Source organism: Balaenoptera musculus, chromosome 2, assembly GCF_009873245.2.
Source record: "Balaenoptera musculus isolate JJ_BM4_2016_0621 chromosome 2, mBalMus1.pri.v3, whole genome shotgun sequence".
Taxonomy (NCBI): domain Eukaryota; kingdom Metazoa; phylum Chordata; class Mammalia; order Artiodactyla; family Balaenopteridae; genus Balaenoptera; species Balaenoptera musculus.
In genome coordinates, this window is record NC_045786.1 from 65,770,648 (window position 1) to 65,791,917 (window position 21,270).

The 21,270-nt window shown below is 46.5% G+C and overlaps 1 protein-coding gene across 2 annotated transcripts in view; it reads right to left on the reverse strand.

Moving 5' to 3' along the window:
• Positions 1-21,270, reverse strand: part of CORO2B (coronin 2B) — a 141,170-nt gene that overhangs the window by 59,350 nt on the left and 60,550 nt on the right. The window contains exons 1-2 of one of the 2 annotated variants that reach the window (XM_036843238.1): positions 16,108-16,130; positions 12,320-12,520 (exon numbers count right to left, since the gene is read on the reverse strand). In XM_036843238.1, coding sequence (XP_036699133.1) covers positions 12,320-12,520 — 201 coding nt within the window. In that variant the 5' untranslated portion in view covers positions 16,108-16,130. Of the gene's footprint in view, positions 1-12,319; positions 12,521-16,107; positions 16,131-21,270 lie in introns of those variants that run through there. The other variant, XM_036843239.1, reaches the window with a different exon arrangement.

Genomic DNA, 21,270 nt, shown 5'->3' on the forward strand with positions numbered 1-21,270 from the left:
GGCACTGAGGGCGTTCACGCATGCTGTAGAGAGTTGGATAAGACCCTTCTCCTTGGGGCCAGGATTTCTCCTGGGTACAACAAGGTGCTGGGAATAGTGACCATGTAAGACTGGAATTGGGGCATTGGAGAGGTGGGCGTGGGCTGTGAGGATCGTGTGGCCTCAGGCTCAGGACACAGAATCTCACACCCATGCCCACCCAACAGGCCTGTGCCTCGCATCCGAGCCAGCTGGATTCCAGAGAGCCCCTGTTCCCAGTTCCCTTCCCCACCACCAACCTGGAGCTTATTATAGTAGTTGTAATAATAGAAGCAGTACAGCGCAGGTTTATTGAGCACTGGCTGTATACCAGACACGATATGCATGCCTTATCTCTTTTAACCCTGGCGGAGAGGAGGACTCCAGACAAGCAGGCAGGCTGACTTAGAGGTACATGATTGGGCCCCAAAGCGGGCGAGTCCCCTCCCCTAATTCCCTTCCTCCGGGCACTCAGCCTGGTACATTACATCCGTGTGCCCCTCTGGAGGGCTCTGGGTGCCTTCCTAGAGCAGGGTGAGGGCTCACTGCTAGGAATGCTCAGGGGGTTGTCTGGTAGGAAGGCCAAAGACAAGCCTCCCCTCTTGCTGACTGTGGGCGCAGGTACCCAAGGGCTATTTCTGGGCCTGAGTGGACTGAGGAAGGGGAGGGGATGGGCGAAGCCCTCGGCATCACGATAGTTTCTAGTTACTGAGCACACACTCCATGCCAGGTTATGTGCTAAGTGCTTGATACAGCACCTTATTTAATCATCGCAGCAACTGGGAAACAAGTACCATTATTATTTCACAAACAGAGAAAGTGAGGGACAGAGAGGTTACATGCGCAGGGGTTTCCAGCTAAGGGATGGAGCTATGATTTCTAAAGGTACCGGGGTCTCCATTAGAAGGAAAATGGAGAGCAGAGCAAGCTAACTGTCAAGCTGGTTTGGAATCCAGGATGGTACCTGCGGTCAGAGTGAGGGCGCATGGCCGGAGTTCACAGTTCTAGGGGACCAGGCCCTATCACTTCCAGCTTCACTGGCTCTGCTAGGAAAGAGAAGAATGAAGCTAGCAGAGGCCCGGGCCCTGAGGCAGAGGGATGGACTCTTTGACTCCCCAGGATTCCCACCAGCCAGGCTGTATCCCTGGCCCATGTACCTCCAATCCAGAGACAGCACCTCATCCCATAACCGAGGAATAAAACAAGGGAGCGACACTTCCCCTTCTGCTGAAAAGCTTGCCTTCGTTTTCTCAAAAATAAGAAATTGTTCTTCCAAAAAAGGGAAAAACATCAAGCAAGGCTGTCAATCTCAGGCCTCAGACAAATGCAATGCAGTTGAGACCTCTCTCTCTTTCCAGTGCCTTCTCCCCCTTTCCCAAAGTCACTTACTGTATATATATACACACACGCATGCTGTCACAGGCTTTGAGATGCAAATTGCAGCAAGCAGAAGGCAGCTTGAAGAACAAAGAACGATTGAGGGAAGATCTGAAAGATGGATTTGGAAAAGGCTCTCTGAATTCCTCGGGAGAGGGGCGACCTCTCTGCAGAGGGGAGCAGGGATGACGATTTGGGACTTTTTTATGGGAGAGAGGATTGAGAGGCCCAGTGCTGACTGTGGGGAGTGATGGGGAGGGAGTGTTACAGAAATCCAGAATGGAAGCCAAGGCTCTGGGTGAGCAAAGAAGTCTGGTTTGATTACAGTCTTCAGCACTGAGCTAGGCACTTTTCCCCTCGTCCTTTTAACATTAGGCCTCAAACGTACTGTGAGTCACGGAGCTAACAGGTCTGCCAACATCCGGGTTCGTTCCAGAGCAGCAGCTAGGTAGGGCAATACTGTTCTAAGGGCTTTAAGGGGAGGATGCAGCCCCCCTTCAGTCCGGGAAGCCCCTGTAGGGCACCACATTGTCCCTGGAGCCTGGAGGGGAGGGGCTCCCAGGACCAGCAAAGAGAAAACCCTGGCTGGGGAGATGTGGCACGGTGCCTCTGGGACCTGGCCTCAGGTCAGCCCAGTGCCCAGTTGCTAAGCACCTACTGTGTGCAGGCCCTGTACAAATCAGACATGTCCCCACTCTCAGGGGCTCTCAGTCTAATCAAGGCAGCTAACTGGACTGCAAGTTCCATGCAGATGGAGATTGGTCTTATTTACTGTAGCATCCCCAATTCTAGAACTGCGATTGAAAGAGCAGGTACTCAATAAACATTTATAAGATGGATGCGTGAGTGAGTGGGTTGGTGGGCGGATGGATGGGTGGGTGGGTAGATGGATGGATAGGTGAGTGGATGGATAGCTGGATAGATGGATGGATGAGTGGGTGGGTGGATGGACAGATGGATGGACTAACCATCTAGAAAAGAAGTAAGCATGTAGACAGCACTCTAAGCGATAGACACAAAATGCCTCCGATGGGTACTGGGATGGGGAAAGCTTCATGGAGCTGGCCTCATCTGAGTTGGGCCTTGAGGGATGAGAAGGAGCCATTCTTATATTCTTCACAGTGCCTACCAGCACACGAACGAGGACCTGTTTGCATAAGATGATGTCAGAAGGGAACAGAATTGTGAGAGCTAAATTGAACTCTAGAGATCATGTGGTCCAACCCCGTCATTTTGCAGATAGGAAAACTAGGGCACGGGAAGGCTAAGTGACTCACCTAAGGTCACACAGTAACTAAGTGGCAAGGCAGAGAGATTCCAGCGAGGTCTGTTTGCTCTTAGCCCCGTCCTGTGCTGCTCTCCTGCTCCAGGGCTCTGCTCCCCTCACTGAGAAGCCTGGTGGAGTTTTGCTACCATTTCTGCTGCAGCTCGGCTCCACCACCCACCCCTGCAGGGGTGGGGAGACCAGGAGCAACTGCTCAGCCCTGGTTAGGCCTCTACCCTTGAATACCACAGACAGGGGAAGAAGCAAGAGGAGGCCACACTGATTGGGTTGGGAGAGGACAATACAGCATCCCAGCCCCAAGACCCAGGGGTAGATGTTCCACCACCAGGTTGTTGAGACTAAGCAGACATGAAGGGGGAAAGTGGAGGCCATAAGGCTTACACAGGGAGGAGGAGTGACCCCTCTCTGGAGACCAAGTCCAGCATCCCAATCCCAGAATTGGGTTATTTGCATTATATGAAGCTAAATCTGAACGTAAATTAACCAGGGACTCCAGTTTCTGGAGAATGTAATAATGCCCATCATTTTGAACTGCTGGCAGGAAGCAGTTAAGATGGACCTGTTCCATAGCTCCCTCCACGCACCATGGAGTTGGTTCCTTGAACAAGACATGGGCAGGACCCTATAGGGAACTCCCACCTGCCTGGCCCACCAATGGGATGCCCCCTGCACATTTCAGAGACAAGGTCTGATGCTACTTGGGTCCCCAGTGCCTGGCACGGGGCTGGGTGCCCAGTGCACGCCCCATGACTGAAGGAGTAACGCTCTCTTGTGTGGTCCGCTGTTCCAGGACGCCTTCCCTCACCTCTCCTTGCTGACTAAAATTGTTGCTTCTCCTTCAGAGAGGAAGCTTCCCCACCGTCTAGGAAATATCTGCTCTCATGGCTTCCAGAAAAGATGGACACATGAGGCATCAGCACATCACAGGAGCTCATAAAGTACTGGCTGAATTAATGTTCAAGGAAATCCTTGGACATGTGGAGACATTCAAATGACAGTAATAATAATACAAGGTACATCTGGAGACACGCCTCTCCCTAACCCTCTGTAAAGCGGGCTGGCATGTGGCTGGGGGAGCCCTGGCCTTAAATTCTGCCACTTGTGTGCTGTACAGTCTCCAAGGAGTCACTTGACTTCTCCAAGGCTCTGTTTTGTCATCTATAAAATGGGAAGAATAACTGTACTTTCATCATGGGACTTGAGGTAAGATTCAAAAAGAGCTGGTATGTTAGACCCTCAAAAGCTCCCCAGGTGATTCTAGTGGACAACCAGGGCTGAGGACTGCTGGGTTACGGGGAAAACCCAGACCCCTGATGTCCACGCCAGGTTTCTTTCCTTTCTCCCAGGTGCCAGGGAGGTAGTAGGTAGCTGGCTAAAGCTCAGGCATGCCAGGCTCGGCTTCCAGCTTTGGCCTTCTTGCGGCCTGGATGTGGACGGGGCAGGCAGGTGGCCCTGACGGAGTGCAGCAGGAAAGGGGCCGTGTACCTGGGGAGGCCCAAGTGGTTAATCAGGCCTCTGGGCACCGTGCCTGGTCTCTGGAATATTCATAAGGCCCCTCCAGCTGTGCCAGGCAATCAGGGTGCTGACTGCTCCCCCATCTGCAGCTTAACATTCCACTCCAGAGAGGAGAGAGCTGGTGGCTGAACATTAACCAGGGAAAAAATCGGCTCTGGCCTTCACAACAGCAGCCTGAACAAGAGCCCCAGGAAAGACAAATCCACTCCTTCGAGATCTGCCGGCCCGGCCCGAACTTATCCATCCTCCAGCGTCACGGGCAGTGGAAAGAGTCGCGGGTTCAGAAACAAGTGAGCTGGTTTCTGGTCCGGCTCTGCAGCCTGTTTCCCCAGTTGTAACATAGGGATGGCTCTACCAAACCCCCCAAGAGGATTGATGAAGACGGAGTTTCTTGGACTGGAGTGCTGTACAAAGGCAAGGCATCATCATTGCTTGTAGGTGTTGTGGGCATGATTCCTACCCTGGGGAAAAGTTTTTAATCACAAATATTGAAGTCTCAGGCAAGCTGGCTTTAAGGGAAACTGAACAAAGGAAGAAAAGCTCTTGGAAGAGTCAGCCTCGGGCTCGGCCTCAGGGCAGGAATTTGGGGGTGCCAGGCTTGCTATTCTCCTCTGCCCCAAACCTCTCAGAGAAGCAAGAAAGGAATGGGAAGGACATTTGACAGTAGACGGCCAAAAATTCAGAAAAGAACTACAAAAGCAGACAGTGTCCTGTGGCCTTCTGGTTGCTCAGGAAAAGTGTCTGGACCCAAGCAGTGCAGGGACAAAAGTGTGCCACCGTGAGTTCACGGCTCACGAGTAACGCTCTAAGCAATGATTAGGACTCACCAAGATACGGCCAAAATCTTTCCTGTGTTTGTGTTGAATAATACAGGAAACTGTTTTTAGAGAGATTTCTATCTAAACGGAGGGAGAAAAAAACTGGAGCTAAAATAATATAACCTTCTTCCTAGAAAACCGACCAACAGTGGAACAGCTCATGTCTCCTGCTGACAGACAATGAGGGTCCTGAACTTGGCATTATTGTTATTGCTGTTTGTTGCTGCCCCCCCTCTATCCCCAAGACTGGCCGGCCCACAGCACTGTGCTCAGCCCTGACCACAGGGGGCAGGAGACTGACAGCCTTGGCCCAGGCAGCAGGGGAAGGCAAGAGTCGGCCTGATTCCTAAGCAGCCCCTCTCTGGGGGCAGTACCCTGTTCCGCAGAGTCTCAGACATCAGGGTCCTGCCTCAGACTAAAGGAACTGTTCAGATCCAGGAGCTGCCTTGCCCCTACCCTCCAGCCCTTCACCCTCACTCTGGGTACTTGTATCTTGCTAGCATTTTCTCCAGCCAGCTCAGAAGCACGTGTTCCTCTGGAAGAAAACATTTGTCACATACATCAAATGAGTGCTGAGCTCCTACTCTGGGTTATTTGTTCTCTGAAACCTCACAGGTTCCCTCTTCATGTCAACAAATTGCTTTTCTTTCTTTTTTTTTCCTAAAGTATAAAACATTAAGTGTTCATCTAAAAAAAATTTAGATAATATAGTTAAGGAAAAAGAAGAAAATGAAAGAGCACTCATGATCCCAATACTCAGAGATGACCACTTTTAACGTTAAGTGTGGGACTTCCCTGGTGGCGCAGTGGTTAAGAATCCACCTGCCGAATTCTATCAAACATTTAGAGAAGAGCTAACACCTATCCTTCTCAAACTCTTCCAAAATATAGCAGAGGGAGGAACACTCCCAAACTCATTCTACAAGGCCACCATCACCCTGATACCAAAACCAGACAAAGATGTCACAAACAAAGAAAACTACAGGCCAGTATCACTGATGAACATAGATGCAAAAATCCTCAACAAAATACTAGCAAACAGAATCCAACAGCACATTAAAAGGATCATACACCATGATCAAGTGGGGTTTATCCCAGGAAGGCAAGGATTCTTCAATATACGCAAATCAATCAATGTGATACACCATATTAACAAATTGAAGGAGAAAAACCATATGATCATCTCAATAGATGCAGAAAAAGCTTTTGACAAAATTCAACACCCATTTATGATAAAAATCCTCCAGAAAGTAGGCATAGGGGGAACTTACCTCAACATAATAAAGGCCATATATGACAAACCCACAGCCAACATCATCCTCAATGGTGAAAAACTGAAACCATTTCCACTAAGATCAGGAACAAGACAAGGTTGCCCACTCTCACCACTATTATTCAACATAGTTTTGGAAGTTTTAGCCACAGCAATCAGAGAAGAAAAAGAAATAAAAGGAATCCAAACCAGAAAAGAAGAAGTAAAGCTGTCACTGTCTGCAGATGACATGATACTATACATAGAGAATCCTAAAGATGCTACCAGAAAACTACTAGAACTAATCAATGAATTTGGTAAAGTAGCAGGATACAAAATTAATGCACAGAAATCTCTTGCATTCCTATACACTAATGATGAAAAATCTGAAAGTGAAATTAAGAAAATACTCCCATTTACCACTGCAACAAAAAGAATAAAATATCTAGGAATAAACCTACCTAAGGAGACAAAAGACCTGTATGCAGAAAATTATACGACACTGATGAAAGAAATTAAAGATGATACAAATAGATGGAGAGATATACCATGTTCCTGGATTGGAAGAATCAACATTGTGAAAATGACTATACTACCCAAAGCAATCTACATATTCAGTGCAATCCCTATCAAACTATCACTGGCATTTTTCACAGAACTAGAACAAAACAATTTCACAATTTGTATAGAAACACAAAAGACCCCGAATAGCCAAAGCAATCTTAAGAAAGAAAAACAGAGCTGGAGGAATCAGGCTCCCTGACTTCAGACTATACTATAAAGCTACAGTAATCAAGATAGTATGGTACTGGCACAAAAACAGAAATATAGATCCATGGAACAGGATAGAAAGCCCAGAGATAATCCCACACACATATGGTCACCTTATCTTTGATAAAGGAGGCAAGAATATACAGTGGAGAAAAGACAGCCTCTTCAATAAGTGGTGTTAGGAAAACTGGACAGCTACATGTAAAAGAATGAAATTAGAACACTCCTTAACACCATACACAAAAATAAACTCAAAATGGATTAAAGACCTAAATGTAAGGCCAGACACTATCAAACTCTTAGAGGAAAACATAGGCAGAACACTCTATGACATAAATCACAGCAAGATCCTTTTTGACCCACCTCCTAGGGAAATGGAAATAAAAACAAAAATAAACAAATGAGACCTAATGAAACTTAAAAGCTTTTGCACAGCAAAGGAAACCATAAACAAGACGAAAACACAACCCTCAGAATGGGAGAAAATATTTGCAAATGAAGCAACTGACAAAGGATTAATCTCCAAAATTTACAAGCAGCTCATGCAGCTCAATATCAAAAAAACAAACAACCCAATCCAAAAATGGGCAGAAGACCTAAATAGACATTTCTCCAAAGAAGATATACAGATTGCCAACAAACACATGAAAGAATGCTCAACATCATTAATCATTAGAGAAATGCAAATCAAAACTACAATGAGATATCATCTCACACCAGTCAGAATGGCCGTCATCAAAAAATCTACAAACAATAAATGCTGGAGAGGGTGTGGAGAAAAGGGAACCCTCTTGCACTGTTGGTGGGAATGTAAATTGATACAGCCACTATGGAGAACAGTATGGAGGTTCCTTAAAAAACTAAAAATAGAACTACCATATGACCCAGCAATCCCACTACTGGGCACATACCCTGAGAAAACCATAATTCAAAGAGAGTCATGTACCAAAATGTTCATTGCAGCTCTATTTACAATAGCCAGGACACGGAAGCAATCAAAGTGTCCATCGACAGATGAATGGATAAAGAAGATGTGGCACATATATACAATGGAATATTACTCAGCCATAAAAAGAAATGAAATTGAGTTATTTGTAGTGAGGTGGATGGATCTAGAGTCTGTCATACAGAGTGAAGTAAGTCACAAAGACAAAAACAAACACTGTATGCTAACACATATATATGGAATCTAGAAAAAGAAATGATTATGAAGAACCTAGGGGTAAGACGAGAATAAAGACACAGACCTACTAGAGAATGGACTTGAGGATACGGGGAGGAGGAAAGGTAAGCTGGGACAAAGTGAGAGAGTGGCATGGACATATATACACTATCAAACGTAAAATAGATAGCTAGTGGGAAGTAGCCGCATAGCACAGGGAGATCAGCTCGGTGCTTTGTGACCACCTAGAGTGGTGGGATAGGGAGGGAGATGCAAGAGGGAAGAGATATGGGGTCATATGTATATGTATAACTGATTCACTTTGTTATAAAGCAGAAACTAACACACCATTGTAAAGCAATTATACTCCAATAAAGATGTTTTTAAAAATAAATAAATAAATAAAATAAGCATTAAAAAAAAAAGAATCCGCCTGCCAATGCAGTGGTCACGGGTTCGATACCTGGTCTGGGAAGATCGCACATGCTGCGGAGCAACTGGGCCCGTGTGCCACAACTACTGAGCCCGTGTGCTGCAACTACTGAAGCCCGTGCACCTAGAGCCCATGCTCTGCAACAAGACAAGCAACTGCAATGAGAAGCTCGCACACCGCAACAAAGTGTAGCCCCCGCTCGCCACAACTAGAGAAAGCCTGCGTGCAGCAACCAAGACCCAACACAGCCAAAAAAAAAAAACAACATTAGGTGTCTTTTCCAAATAGGTGGATGGCTAGATAGATATTTTTCAACGGGATTAATCAGATTTTACCTTTTTTTTCCCTCCGTTAACAGTGGGTGATAAATTTTTCTCTCATTAAATATTCCCCTGCATCAGTGGTTCTAAAAGTATTGTCTGGGAACCCTTGGAGATCCCCAAGACTTTTTCAGGGAGTCCGTTGGGTTAAAACTATTTTCATAATAATACAAGACGTTATTGGCCTTTTCACTCACTCTCTCAGGACTGTACAGTGGAGTTTTCCAGAGGCTGTATGATGTGTGATATTGCAACAGGCTGAATGTAGAAGCAGATATGCAAATCCAGCCATCTTTTATTAAGCCAGACTAATTTAAAGAGATTTGCAAATGTCATTCTTCTCATTAATTTTTTTTAGAAAATATAATTATTTTTCATAAAAATATGTTTTTCGGGAGTACGTAAAATGGGTTTATTGTTAGGTGAATTAACAAATGCATATTTTTGAAATTCCTTTTTTTTTTTTTTTGCGGCTTGTGGGATCTTATTTCCCCAACCAGGGATTGAATACGGACCCTTGGCAGTGAAAGTGCAGAATCCTAACCACTGGACTGCCAGGGAATTCCCTGAAATTCCTTCATTTTTATTTTGAATATGCTAAATATTAATAGATACAGCCATATAAGCAAAAGCTCTTTGGGGTTCTCAAAAATGTTTGAGAGCGTAAAGTGATTCTGAGGCTGAACACCTGAGAACAACTACTCTACATCATCACCTCTGGTGACTGCATAGCACCCCTTTCTGTGGATGGCCCCTAATTTGTTCATCCATTTCCTTATTGAAATGGGTTGCTTCCAATTTTCACTACTATAAAAGTGCCACACAAATCATCGAGTACCTACGTAAAGTGAAAACTTCCTGGAATGAGAGAAAACAACAGAAACCAACTGGAAGGGTGAGCCATCACTATTAGTCCATTATTAATCAAATTAAACAAAATGTATCACAGGATGTGAACAAGTAAAGTTGAAAGGCTATGTGCATGTTGAATATATATGTATGTGTACAGATACTTATGTTTCCATAGAGAGCAAGACTTATGCTCTGTAAAGAGTCCTTTTTTTCCTGCTGTCTATGAAGTGGTTACAAAAGCTGATCATATTCTAGAGCAGTGCTACAGATGGTATGAAACTCTTTGGTACCATTACAGAAACTGAGAGGAGTTTAGAAACTTTAAGCAATTTGAGAGAGAAATTTTATTTCTGTAGGTAGGAAACAATAAAAAATTGTTTGTTAAAAATGTTGAGCACAAAAATGCTGCAGACTTTAAAAAATATATACTTGAGAGTATTTCTGGAATGGATTCCTAGAAGTGGAATTGCTGGGTCAATGGACATGCATCTTTAAATGTTAATAGATATTGACAGGTTACCTCCATTTACACCTCACCAAGAGTAAGATGTAAATACACCAAATGTCCTGAGAGTGTATGTGAGTGCCTGCCCTCTGACATCTTTGGCAAAACCAAAGATTATGATTCTTTTAAATCTTTTTCTACTTAGTAGGCTAAAAGTTATATTTTGTCTTCTATGAATTGCTTATTCATATCCCTTGCCCATTTTCTATTGGGTCCTTTTTCTTATTGATTTTTCTTAAATCTTTATATATTCTGGACAAGCTTCTTTTGTCTGTCATGTATTGCAAATATTGGCTTGCCTCAATTATATGGCTTGCCTTTTAATTTTGCTTACATGTCTCACTAGAGTACAAAAACTGCCTTTAAAACTTTTATTCTAAATTTATTCTAATCTATTAATCATTTCCTTTATGGTTTTATGGATTCTCATCTGGCTTAGGAAGCCTTTCCTTGTTGCATGATTTTAAAAATACTCTCCATTTCCCTCTAATACACTTGCAGCTTTTCTTTTTATTTCTTAATATTTAGATCTTCAATCCATCTGGAATTAATTTTTGTTATGGTGTGAGGCATTGACTGTTGACCTTTGTAATCCATGTAGTGGAGTATGGCAGGGTGCCGGCAATGGGCTTGAGCCCCAGTAAGAACCAGCCCATGCATTGCTGGGGACCTGTAGGCCTGCCTGCTGCAGCTGGAGCTAAGCTGGTTCCCAAGTGGACAGATATCTGAGCCCACCTGGTTCAGGAGGGGAGGCAAGCTACATTTCAGAATCCTTCCCAATGAGATAGAGCTGTTGTGGGCATCTGCAAAGTTGACAAGCAGAGCTGATGACACTCCAAGAAAGCACCAAAACATCTTTACCATGTAGTTTGGTTCTCAGAGAGCTTTCTGTCCATTACCCTCCTTGATGCCAACATCGCTATGTAGGTGGAAGGGGATTTAAGATGCCCATTTTACCATTACAGAAAATAAGGTGCAGAGGGGTTAAGTGACATGCCCGAGGTCACGCTCCCGGTGAGTGGCAGAGCCCAAATAGAACCTAGACTTCCTGCTCCCAAGTCCACAGCTCCTCCGACCTCTCTGTGCATCAGGCTCTGAGTCCCTGTCACCGCAGCTGCCCCCTTTAGTGGAAGGGAGGATCTGGCCTAAGGCTTTCCCAAAACTGTGCTCCCCCACTGTGGGCAGGTGAGACTGGAAAAATCCATCCTCCACCAGCAGCTGACAGAGGGTTTCGAGGCTTCCTTGGGCATGTACCTCCTCCTCTCCCCGAGTGTTTGGTGGAGGGTGGGAGTGATGAGTCAGGCCGGGGAGGGAGAGCTCAGCCATAAACAAGCGGGACTGACAGCGAGCACTTTCCTTGAGGCACGTGACCTCCCACGGGCCTCCGGGGACTCTGCCTGAATGGCAAAGCTTCAAATTTTCATGATCTAGGCTCTGCACATTTAATTTGCTATATTCTCGAAGGCAGCCACAGAAGGGAAGAAGCTTTTAGAGAGGAGGTGGGGGATGAGGGAGAAGGTAAATTATTTCTAGTCCCTCAATGAAGAGTTTGAAATGTTGTTTTTAATGAGTGTGTCATTTTTGCAGACACCCAATGTGACTATGCTGGGTCTTTATCCCCTCCAGCTCCAAACCAAAGGGACACCCAGGACGCAGAATTGTAGAGCTGGGTCTGGCCTTGGAGATCAGATGATCCAATCCCTTGGGGTTAATGGGAACCCCATGTACCCCAAAGCAAGTGACTTGTCCAAGTTGCGGAAGTTCTGGGAACAGATCTCAGGTCTCCTGGATGTACTTGTTCTCTCCTTGGATATTCCTCAGGTCCCCCACCTACACTTGCTCTGGTGACTCTTGGGGAAAGCCTTGGGGAAGGCACAGCCACTGGACACACAATGAGAAAGTAAAAGGTGGGGGCCAGAGAGAAACAGGGGCAACAGGCCCAACAGTGACCAAGCAGGGCTTCTCTCCACCCTGGGGCTGCAATCAGGCCTACGGAGGTACGGGTGCCTACCTGTTCCAGGGGGATGACGAGGAAGGAGCCACCTCCCGCGCTCTCAGTGACGATGGCCAGGAAGCGGGCATTGACGGCGCAAAAATGGTTATCATGCACATTCTTGGTGATGGGGATCCCGTCGAAGCAGTGCTCCCGGTTGGCCACCTTCCCATAGACGTTCCGGAACTTGGAGCTGCGGTATTGCGGACGCCAGGACATCTGTGAGGGGCCAGAAGAGACAAGGGTCAAGCCGGGGACTGCTTCCCAAAGGGCACGTGCGGGAGGTCTCAGGGATGCAGGAGGTGAGGAAGGCCCAGTATCTGCCCTCAGGATGCGGGGAGAGGGGAAGGAACCTCCAAGAATCGGGTGCCCGGCCCTCTGCTGGAGGACTTACTCTTTCAATAAAGTCCCGCAAGAGCAAAGACTGGCATGAGGGCATCCACACACTTCCTGCTTTCGGTATACACATCCACACCACCTTGCTGAAAGGATGGAGGATCCTTTCACTCTCAAGGGACGTGCCACGTGATAGAGCAGACCATCCATCCAATAACATGTCTGGGCTGCCTCTTGCGTGTCAGAAACTGTGCTTAATTTAGTATGGGACGTGCAGACAGAGGAGGCTGGGTGTTCACAAAGAGAGAGAACACTTCTAATGATGAGGGGCGGGGGAGGAAGACAGCCCCTTTACGTGCAGCAAGGCAAATGACCACCCATTATCATACGCTCCTCTGATTCTCTCTAGGGCTTCTAACCCATAAGTGCACCCTCAGAAATCTCTTAGTCCTATACATCATCACCATCATCATTATAAGCATCATCATCATCATCATCATCACCACCAGGCCCAGAGAGGTAAAGTGACTTGTCCAAGGCCACACAGCTAATGAGTAGGGTCATGAACACAAGTCTCCTGATTGGAAATCTGAGACTCTTTCTTATGCCAGATTACCCTTTGGAGCAAGGTTTCTCAGTGTGTGGCCCACAGATCACCTGTATCAAAATCATCCGGGATGGGGGAGGTTTCTCAGCCTCCCACATCATTTGTTAGAAATGTTAATTCCTGGGTCCCAATCCAGACCTACTAAATCCAATATTTTGGGTATGGGGCCCAGAAAGAGGCATTTTAATCCAGCTTCCCTGCCCCAGTGAGACAGAAATACACCAAAGTTTGAGAGCCCCTGTTCTAGAGAATGGAATGGTACCCCTCCCTACCCCTCACCACCCACCAACCATGACACAGGGTCCAACCGACTGACCAACTGGCCCCTACTGCATGAGTGTCCCGTGCTGTGCACAGTGGAGAACACAGATACACAGAAGTGCATGTGTGGGTGTGTGGAGGACAGGATGGGCAGCCCACCGTGGAGTTCAGCTTTGCTGTAGGATGGCGCCTCCTATGGGGAAGCCCTACGAATGGGCGCCATGGTAGATGGAGCCCAAGTAGGTGCTCTCCTGGCAGACATGCATCCAAGCTCAATGAGCAATGGCAAGTTCCCAGCCGGGGCCTGGCATTCAGCAGGAGCTCAATAAGCGCTTTATTAAATGAACATCCTTCTGGCCCGACTTTGCCATTATCCATCCTCTCCCCTTCCTGCCAAATCTCCTGATATGCCTTGAGTCTCCCACCCCATCTCAGGACAGAAATTTCTTCAGATGAAATTTCCAAGGGGAGGAAAACAAAAGGAAATACCACCACAGAATCAGGAAACCAACCCTGGGAATTTGACTGAAAACAAAACTTTGCATCTGATTTAAATACAGCCAGGAGCTCAGCCACAAAGGCCTCTTTATTGAAGGAAGAAGTTCAGATCCAATGAGGAGAATCCCAGGGATTCTTCAGGCAAGCCCTCTTCTGGCCAGCTCTCTGGGCCTCCACCCGCCTTCTCCACTCCCCCAGGCCACTCTCCACGCCGCAGGGCCAGCCGCCCTACTCTCCACTCCTCCCCACCTCCCAGCCTCTGCCCACACGGTACCCCTTTCCCTCCTGCCTTCTCCCCTCTCTGGCAAGTTCTGCCCAAGACTGTTCAGAACAAAGTCCAGCTGGAGAGGCAAGTGCACTGGACGGGAGCCTGGCTGGTCATTTCTGGCTGTGTGACCTCAGACAGTCCTCTTCTGACCGATTCCTCATCAGGATTACATCAGTGATGCCCCGAGTGTAGTCCCAGGTGGTCACTCATGGTTCCTTTACACGGTACAGAGATGAAGTTTTAAATTTTAGTAGTTACATATTTATTTTTAATTTGCATTAGAAAAAATATAACTTGCATGCCAAGTCCATGATTTCACAGGTATCAGTGCTAAGAAAGCTAAGTTTAAAAATAATGAATTAATTCAAAGAAAAATACAGCATGAAAAATATAGTCTGGGTGGTACATGGCACCGGCAGAAATTCTGTCTGATATGGGAGTACTGGAAATCACTCTGTCTCTTTCAGGTAGAACATTCTAGATGCCACAGTTGCCCCTGAAGAGAAAGGAGGTGGTGAGCCTGCTCTTTCCAACCTCTCGTTCCTTGTTGGTGCAGTTCTGGCCTGGAATGCCTTCGCTCTCTTCTCTGTCCAGCCCAACCTTAGCCTTCAGGGCCTGACTTGAATCTGACTGCCCTCCCAAAAATCCAGCAGAGAGAACTCTGTGGGGATCAGCCCCAGCCTGCATCCTAGGAAAAACAGAGAGCATCTCTCAGCAAGCCCGCTGGCCTCTCCCCATTGGCTGGTAGGCTGGGGCTGACCTCTCCGCTGGACCTTTGGAAGGGCTGGGGGAAGGAGGCCATGGGGCCCTTATCACTGGGCTTGCACCTTCACCCCTCATGAAGCCACAGTGAGCATGCCTGGCAGAGTGCTGGACCGGGAGTCTGCAGTCCTGGGTTTTCACTCCCCATTCTAACTCCTACCAGCCTTGGAAAGACACTTTGCCTCCCTGAGATGTTCTAAAATGGACCCATAATTCCTGACTTTATCTGGTTACTTTAAGAGTCAAAATGAGGGGCTTCCCTGGTGGCGCAGTGGTTGAGAGTCTGCCTGCCAGTGCAGGGGGCATGGGTTTGAGCCCTGGTCTGGGAAGATCCCACATGCCGTGGAGCGGCTGGGCCCGTGAGCCACAATTACTGAGCCTGCGCGTCTGGAGCCTGTGCTCCGCAACAGGAGAGGCCGCGATAGTGAGAGGCCAGCATACCGTGATGAAGAGTGGCCCCCGCTTGCCACAACTAGAGAAGGCCCTTGCACAGAAACGAAGACCCAACACAGCCATAAATTAATTAATTAATTAATTTTAAAAAAAAAGAGTCAAAATGAAATATGCAGGTACAAGGTCTCATTCAAGATAAGATATCACTGCTGCTCCTGTGGGCCCAGTCTACTGAGAGGTGTCTGGAAAGCATCAGACACGGACTCCACTTTCAAATATCTTACAAGCCAACGGAGGAGATGAAATGGATGCTTGACAAGTTTACGGTAGTGAGAGGTCAGGGAAGAGGGGGCGTCAGGGTGGGCTTCACGGAGGAGGGGCCATCTGCCAGCACGGGACACTGAGAGAGCGCCGGGCACTGTGCACGATCCCCTGCGAGGTGGGAACTATGACTGTCCTTGTTGCACAGGGTGGGAAACAGACCCAGCCCAAGTTCAGACAGTGAGTAAGCACAGGATTCACTGGAACCTGTTCTGACTCTGCAGACCATATTATGCTTTCTCCAACTTCTTATTATAAAATACTTCAAAATGCAAAAATAGTTGAGAGCATGGTACAATAATCACCCACCACCTGGGTTCATCATCATTAACATGTTGCCACATTCCTTTATGTACCTACCTCTTTCGGATTTTTTAGTTTTGTGGAATCGTTTGAAAGGAAGCTGCCAACGTGATGACTCCTGCCCATTTATTATGTCGGCACACATTTCCTACAAAGGAGGACGATTTCCTACGTGAGCACATCACTCTTACCCCCTCTAAGAAAATTAACAACAATTCTTCAGTACCGTCTAATACCCAGCCAATATTCAAAATTCTTCAAAATGCCTTTTATAGCTGTTCCATATTTTGAACCAGGCCTGGGAGCTGTGCTGCTCCCATGTATTTCATTTGGTTGGGATCTCTCTTTGGACTCCTTTAAATCTAGAGCACTCCCATCACTTTTTTTTTTTAGTGACACTGACTTCTTAAAGACATCAAATCAGTTGTCTTAGAAAATGTTCTAGGGGCTTCCCTGGTGGCACAGTGGTTAAGAATCTGCCTGCCAATGCAGGGGACACGGGTTCGAGCCCTGGTCCGGGAAGATCCCACATGCCGTGGAGCAGCTAAGCCCGTGTGCCACAACTACTGAGCCTGCGCTCTAGAGCCCGTGAGCCACAACTACTGAGCCCACGCGCCACAACTACTGAAGACCGCGCGCCTAGAGCCCGTGCTCCGCAACAAGAGAAGCCACTGCAATGAGAAGCCTGCGCACCGCAACGAAGAGTAGCCCCAGCTTGCTGCAACTAGAGAAAGCCCGCGTGCAGCAACGAAGACCCAACGCAGCCAAAAATAAAATAAAAAAAGAAAATGTTCTAGCGATTTGTCTCATGTTGCTTTGTGGTCTCTTCAAAGTCATTCCTGGATTCCCTATAAACTTTAGGAGTCAGATGTAAAGCTTTGATTCTATTCACATTAAAGATGCCCCTGTTAGTAATCCCTGGCTTGGGCGGGGTGAGGATAGGGAGGAGGGGACAGAGGGAACTTGGGAACATGTACCTGGCCTGGCTGGCGGCAGTGAGGGGGACAGCTGGCCAGTGCCGCATATTTGCTCTGGAGGGTGGTGGACAGACAGCTGGAGGACCTGGGAGACCAGATCAGGAACCGGCACACACTGTGGGCCAAAGTGGAGCATCTGGAGGCCACAGAGTTCTGACCTTTCCTCCTGTGCTTACCAAGGGGCTGACTTCATTCTGAGGTCAGATGCACGGGTGTGCAGGCAGGGAACAGAAAAGCCTCCTCCCTATTCTGCAGAGGGAGGAGGCCACGTTGAGGCTGGGACTGAAAGAGCCACCCAGACCTCACAGGGAAATCAGTGTGGCAGCCAAGAGGTCACCTGAAAATCTGGCCCTTTGCCCCTTGCCCTCAAGCTCAGCCCAGATCCTGGTGGATTCCTCCCTGCTAGTTCTAGTGAGGGTAGGACACTCTCTATGAACCTTACAGGAGCAATCAGCACACGATTGAGACACATTTGAGCTCCCTAAAAGGAAGGACTTTCTTAATGGTTAGAGCTGCCTGAGATGGAAAAGGAAGTTATCATGATAGGTAATGAGCTTTCCATCCCTGGAAGGGTTCAAGATTGAGGTGGATGATCTCTGGGTTAAGGGCAGCGTGGAACAACAGATGAGACTAGATGGCCTTCCAGCCCCCAAATAATAGAGTTCCTCTACTTTATTAAAAACATTGTGTTGCAATGAGAGGAGTGCTAGGGTCAGAGAGCAACAAACTGGACACCCTGGCCAGCGGCATTTCTTCTCTGCAAAACAGGGATTGTAATGCCTCCCCAGCTGGGTTGCTGTGACAAGGAAGGACAACGGCTCCCATGGCAATTGCCATCTCCCCGTAGGCCTTCCCACATTGCTGATTACTGCACAGTCACTTATTTCAAGGTACGTATGTATTCTCTCTCCCGTTACTAGATTGTAAGTTAGGCGATCATCCAACTCCTTCTGGCCCCTGCACAGCCGCCCTCCACCCCAGGCCTGGTGCTGGATTCCTGTCTATAGGAGCCTCCCAGTGACCCTGGTTGAATAATCTCTTGGCATGGTGGGAGGGCAAGGGCCAAGTTCAGGCACAACTGCCCAGTTCCTTGGAGGTGACAGGGTACCTCACCCCAGGGCTGTGACTTCAGTTTACTGAAGTTTTGAGTTTTGAGCTGATACCCCACCCCTGGCCACAGGATGAGGGCCTGGTCCTTACTCTCACCCCATTAGGGCTTCTGGGCCCAAGCCCTTCCTTGTAGTGTTTGTACTTCCAGTCATGTAGCCTCATCTCCTCTGGCCTCTTGAACTCAGTACACCCTTCAGGCTGGGGCTTAATGAGTCCCTTACCACTGACAACACAGTATCAGCAAGGCGACCAATTCCATGACGCTCCCCAGCTGCCACCTCAACATCACCTCATTCTCCCCCAGCCGCAGCTGTCCAATGGGCAGAGCTGGACAGATACTACAATACCATTGAAAATACCTGGTACATATGTGACTAATTTGAGGCTCAGAGAGGTTGAGAGACTGGCTCAAAGTCACAAGCTGTGAAAGTGGCAGAGACAAGACTTCAGTCAAGACGTTCTGACTCTTAAAAAGACTTGGGTGAAAGCAATCTACAGATTCAATGCAATCCCTATCAAATTACCACTGGCATTTTTTACAGAACTAGAACAAAAAAATCTTAAAATTTGTATGGAGACACAAAAGACCCCGAATAGCCAAAGCAACCTTGAGGGAAAAAAAATGGAGCTGGAGGAATCAGGCTCCCTGACTTCAGACTATACTACAAAGCTACAGTAATCAAGACAATATGGTACCGGCACAAAAACAAATATAGATCAATGGAACAGGATAGAAAGCCCAGAGATAAACCCATGCACATATGGTCAACTAATCTATGACAAAGGAGGCAAGGGTACAGAATGGAGAAAAGACAGTCTCTTCAATAAGTGGTGCTGGGAAAACTGGACAGCTACATGTAAAAGAATGAAATTAGAACACTCCCTAACACCATACACAAAAACAAACTCAAAATTAAAGACCTAAATGTAAGACCAGACACTATAAAACTCACAGAGGAAAACATAGGAAGAACACTCTTTGACATAAATCACAGCAAGATCTTTTTTGACCCACCTCCTAGAGAAATGGAAATAAAAACAAAAATAAACAAATGGGACCTAATGAAACTTAAAAGCTTTTGCACAGCAAAGGAAACTATAAAGATGAAAAGACAACCCTCAGAATGGGAGAAAATATCTGCAAATGAAGGAACTAACAAAGGATTAATCTCCAAAATATACAAACAGCTCATGCAGCTCAATATCAAAAAAACAAACAACCCAATCCAAAAATGGGCAGAAGACCTAAATAGACATTTCTCTAAAGAAGACATACAGATGGCCAAGAAGCACATGAACATCTGCTCAATATTACTAATTATTAGAGAAATGCAAATCAAAACTACAATGAGGTATCACTTCACACCAGTTAGAATGGGCATCATCAGAAAATCTACAAACAACAAATGCTGGAGAGGGTGTGGAGAAAAGGGAACCCTCTTGTACTGCTGGTGGGAATGTAAACTGACACAGCCACTATGGAGAACAGTATGGAGGTTCCTTAAAAAACTAAAAATAGAATTACCATATGACCCAGCAATCCCACTACTGTGCATATATCCAGAGAAAACCATAATTCAAAAAGACACATGCAGCCCCATGTTCACTGTAGCACTATTTACAATAACCAGGTCATGGAAGCAACCTAAATGTCCATCGACAGATGAATGGATAAGAAGATACGGTACATATATACAATGGAATATTACTCAGCCATAAAAAAGAACAAAATTGGGTCACTTGTAGAGACGTGGAAAGACCTAGAGACTGTCACACAGAGTGAAGTAAGTCAGAAAGAGAAAAATAAATATCGTATATTAACTCACATATGTGGAATCTAGAAAAATGGTACAGATGAACTGGTTTGCAAGGCAGAAATAGAGACACAGATGTAGAGAACAAACGTATGGACACCAAGTGGGGAAAGTGGCGGGGGGCGAAGGGGGGGATGAATTGGGAGATTGGGATTGACATACATATACTAATATTTATAAAATAGATAACTAACAAGAACCTGCTCTATTAAATAAATAAATAAATGAAAATTAAAAAATAAAAAAGTAAAAAGTAAATAATAAATAAATAAAATAATGTTGAAAAACCAAACCAAACAAAAAAAGACTTGGGTGGCCTCAGGTCCTTGTTCTACCACTTAATGGCAAAGTCCCTCTGGTCAAGTTTCTAAACTGATCTAAATCTCTGCTTCTGTAGCTATAAGATGGAAACAATTATGTTACCTGCCCAATAAGTTGTAATAAGAATTAAATGAGATATTTGGGTAGAAGTCTAAAAGAAAAAAAAAAAAAAGGAAATTCTGACTCTTAGTTTACTGTTCTTTCCAACATAAAAACACATCTCTCCTCTTTCAGCCTCTCCACCCAAGCTCTTACTCCTCCCTACTTGTTCCATACAGTACAGGGCACTACACAAAAGTGTAAAGAAACTGTATAGGAAGCAGGGTTTGGAGGAGTCAGAAAGAATCCAAAGGTTTCGATCTTGGCTGTTATTTGCTAGCTGTGTGACTTTAGACGAGTTACTCAACTTCTCTGAGCATCAGTTTCTTTATCCGTAAAATTCGAATAACGTTATCCAGCTCACTGGATGCAATGAAGTGACCAAATGCTAAATGCCTGGCAAGGTGTCTGGCACGGAGGTGGGGTGGGGAGGGTGTGCTCATCACACACTAGTTCTACCCTCCCCTCTTCTCCTGTAAGGGAGAGACTCTGACCTCAGTTAAGTGTTTACGTGGGGAGGGCCAAGCTCTGGCAGGAGAAGGAGGGGGCTGAGCTGGGCCGAGGGTCAGGAAGAGGGAGGGAAAGGCTCTGGCCTCCAGATGTGCGTGGCTGCTGGGCCTGCTCCCTGGGCCCAGGGCCATCCTGGTCTCCCTCTGAGAGGGGGAGGGCCCGGAAGGAGGAAGTGTTCGTTTTGCAGCTGAACGGCCCTTATAGCCTCTTAAGAAATGGAATCAGGCTTTTTTCTCCTCTGAGACAATCTCTGTGTACACTCCAGGTGGAGACAAATTGTATCCTGTCCGCCAATCCTAAAAATGATTTATTGTGGCCAGCGGGTGCACTTTCTAGATGACGATGGCTAAAACTCAGTCCTGTAACCGGAACACAAAAAAATGTACGAG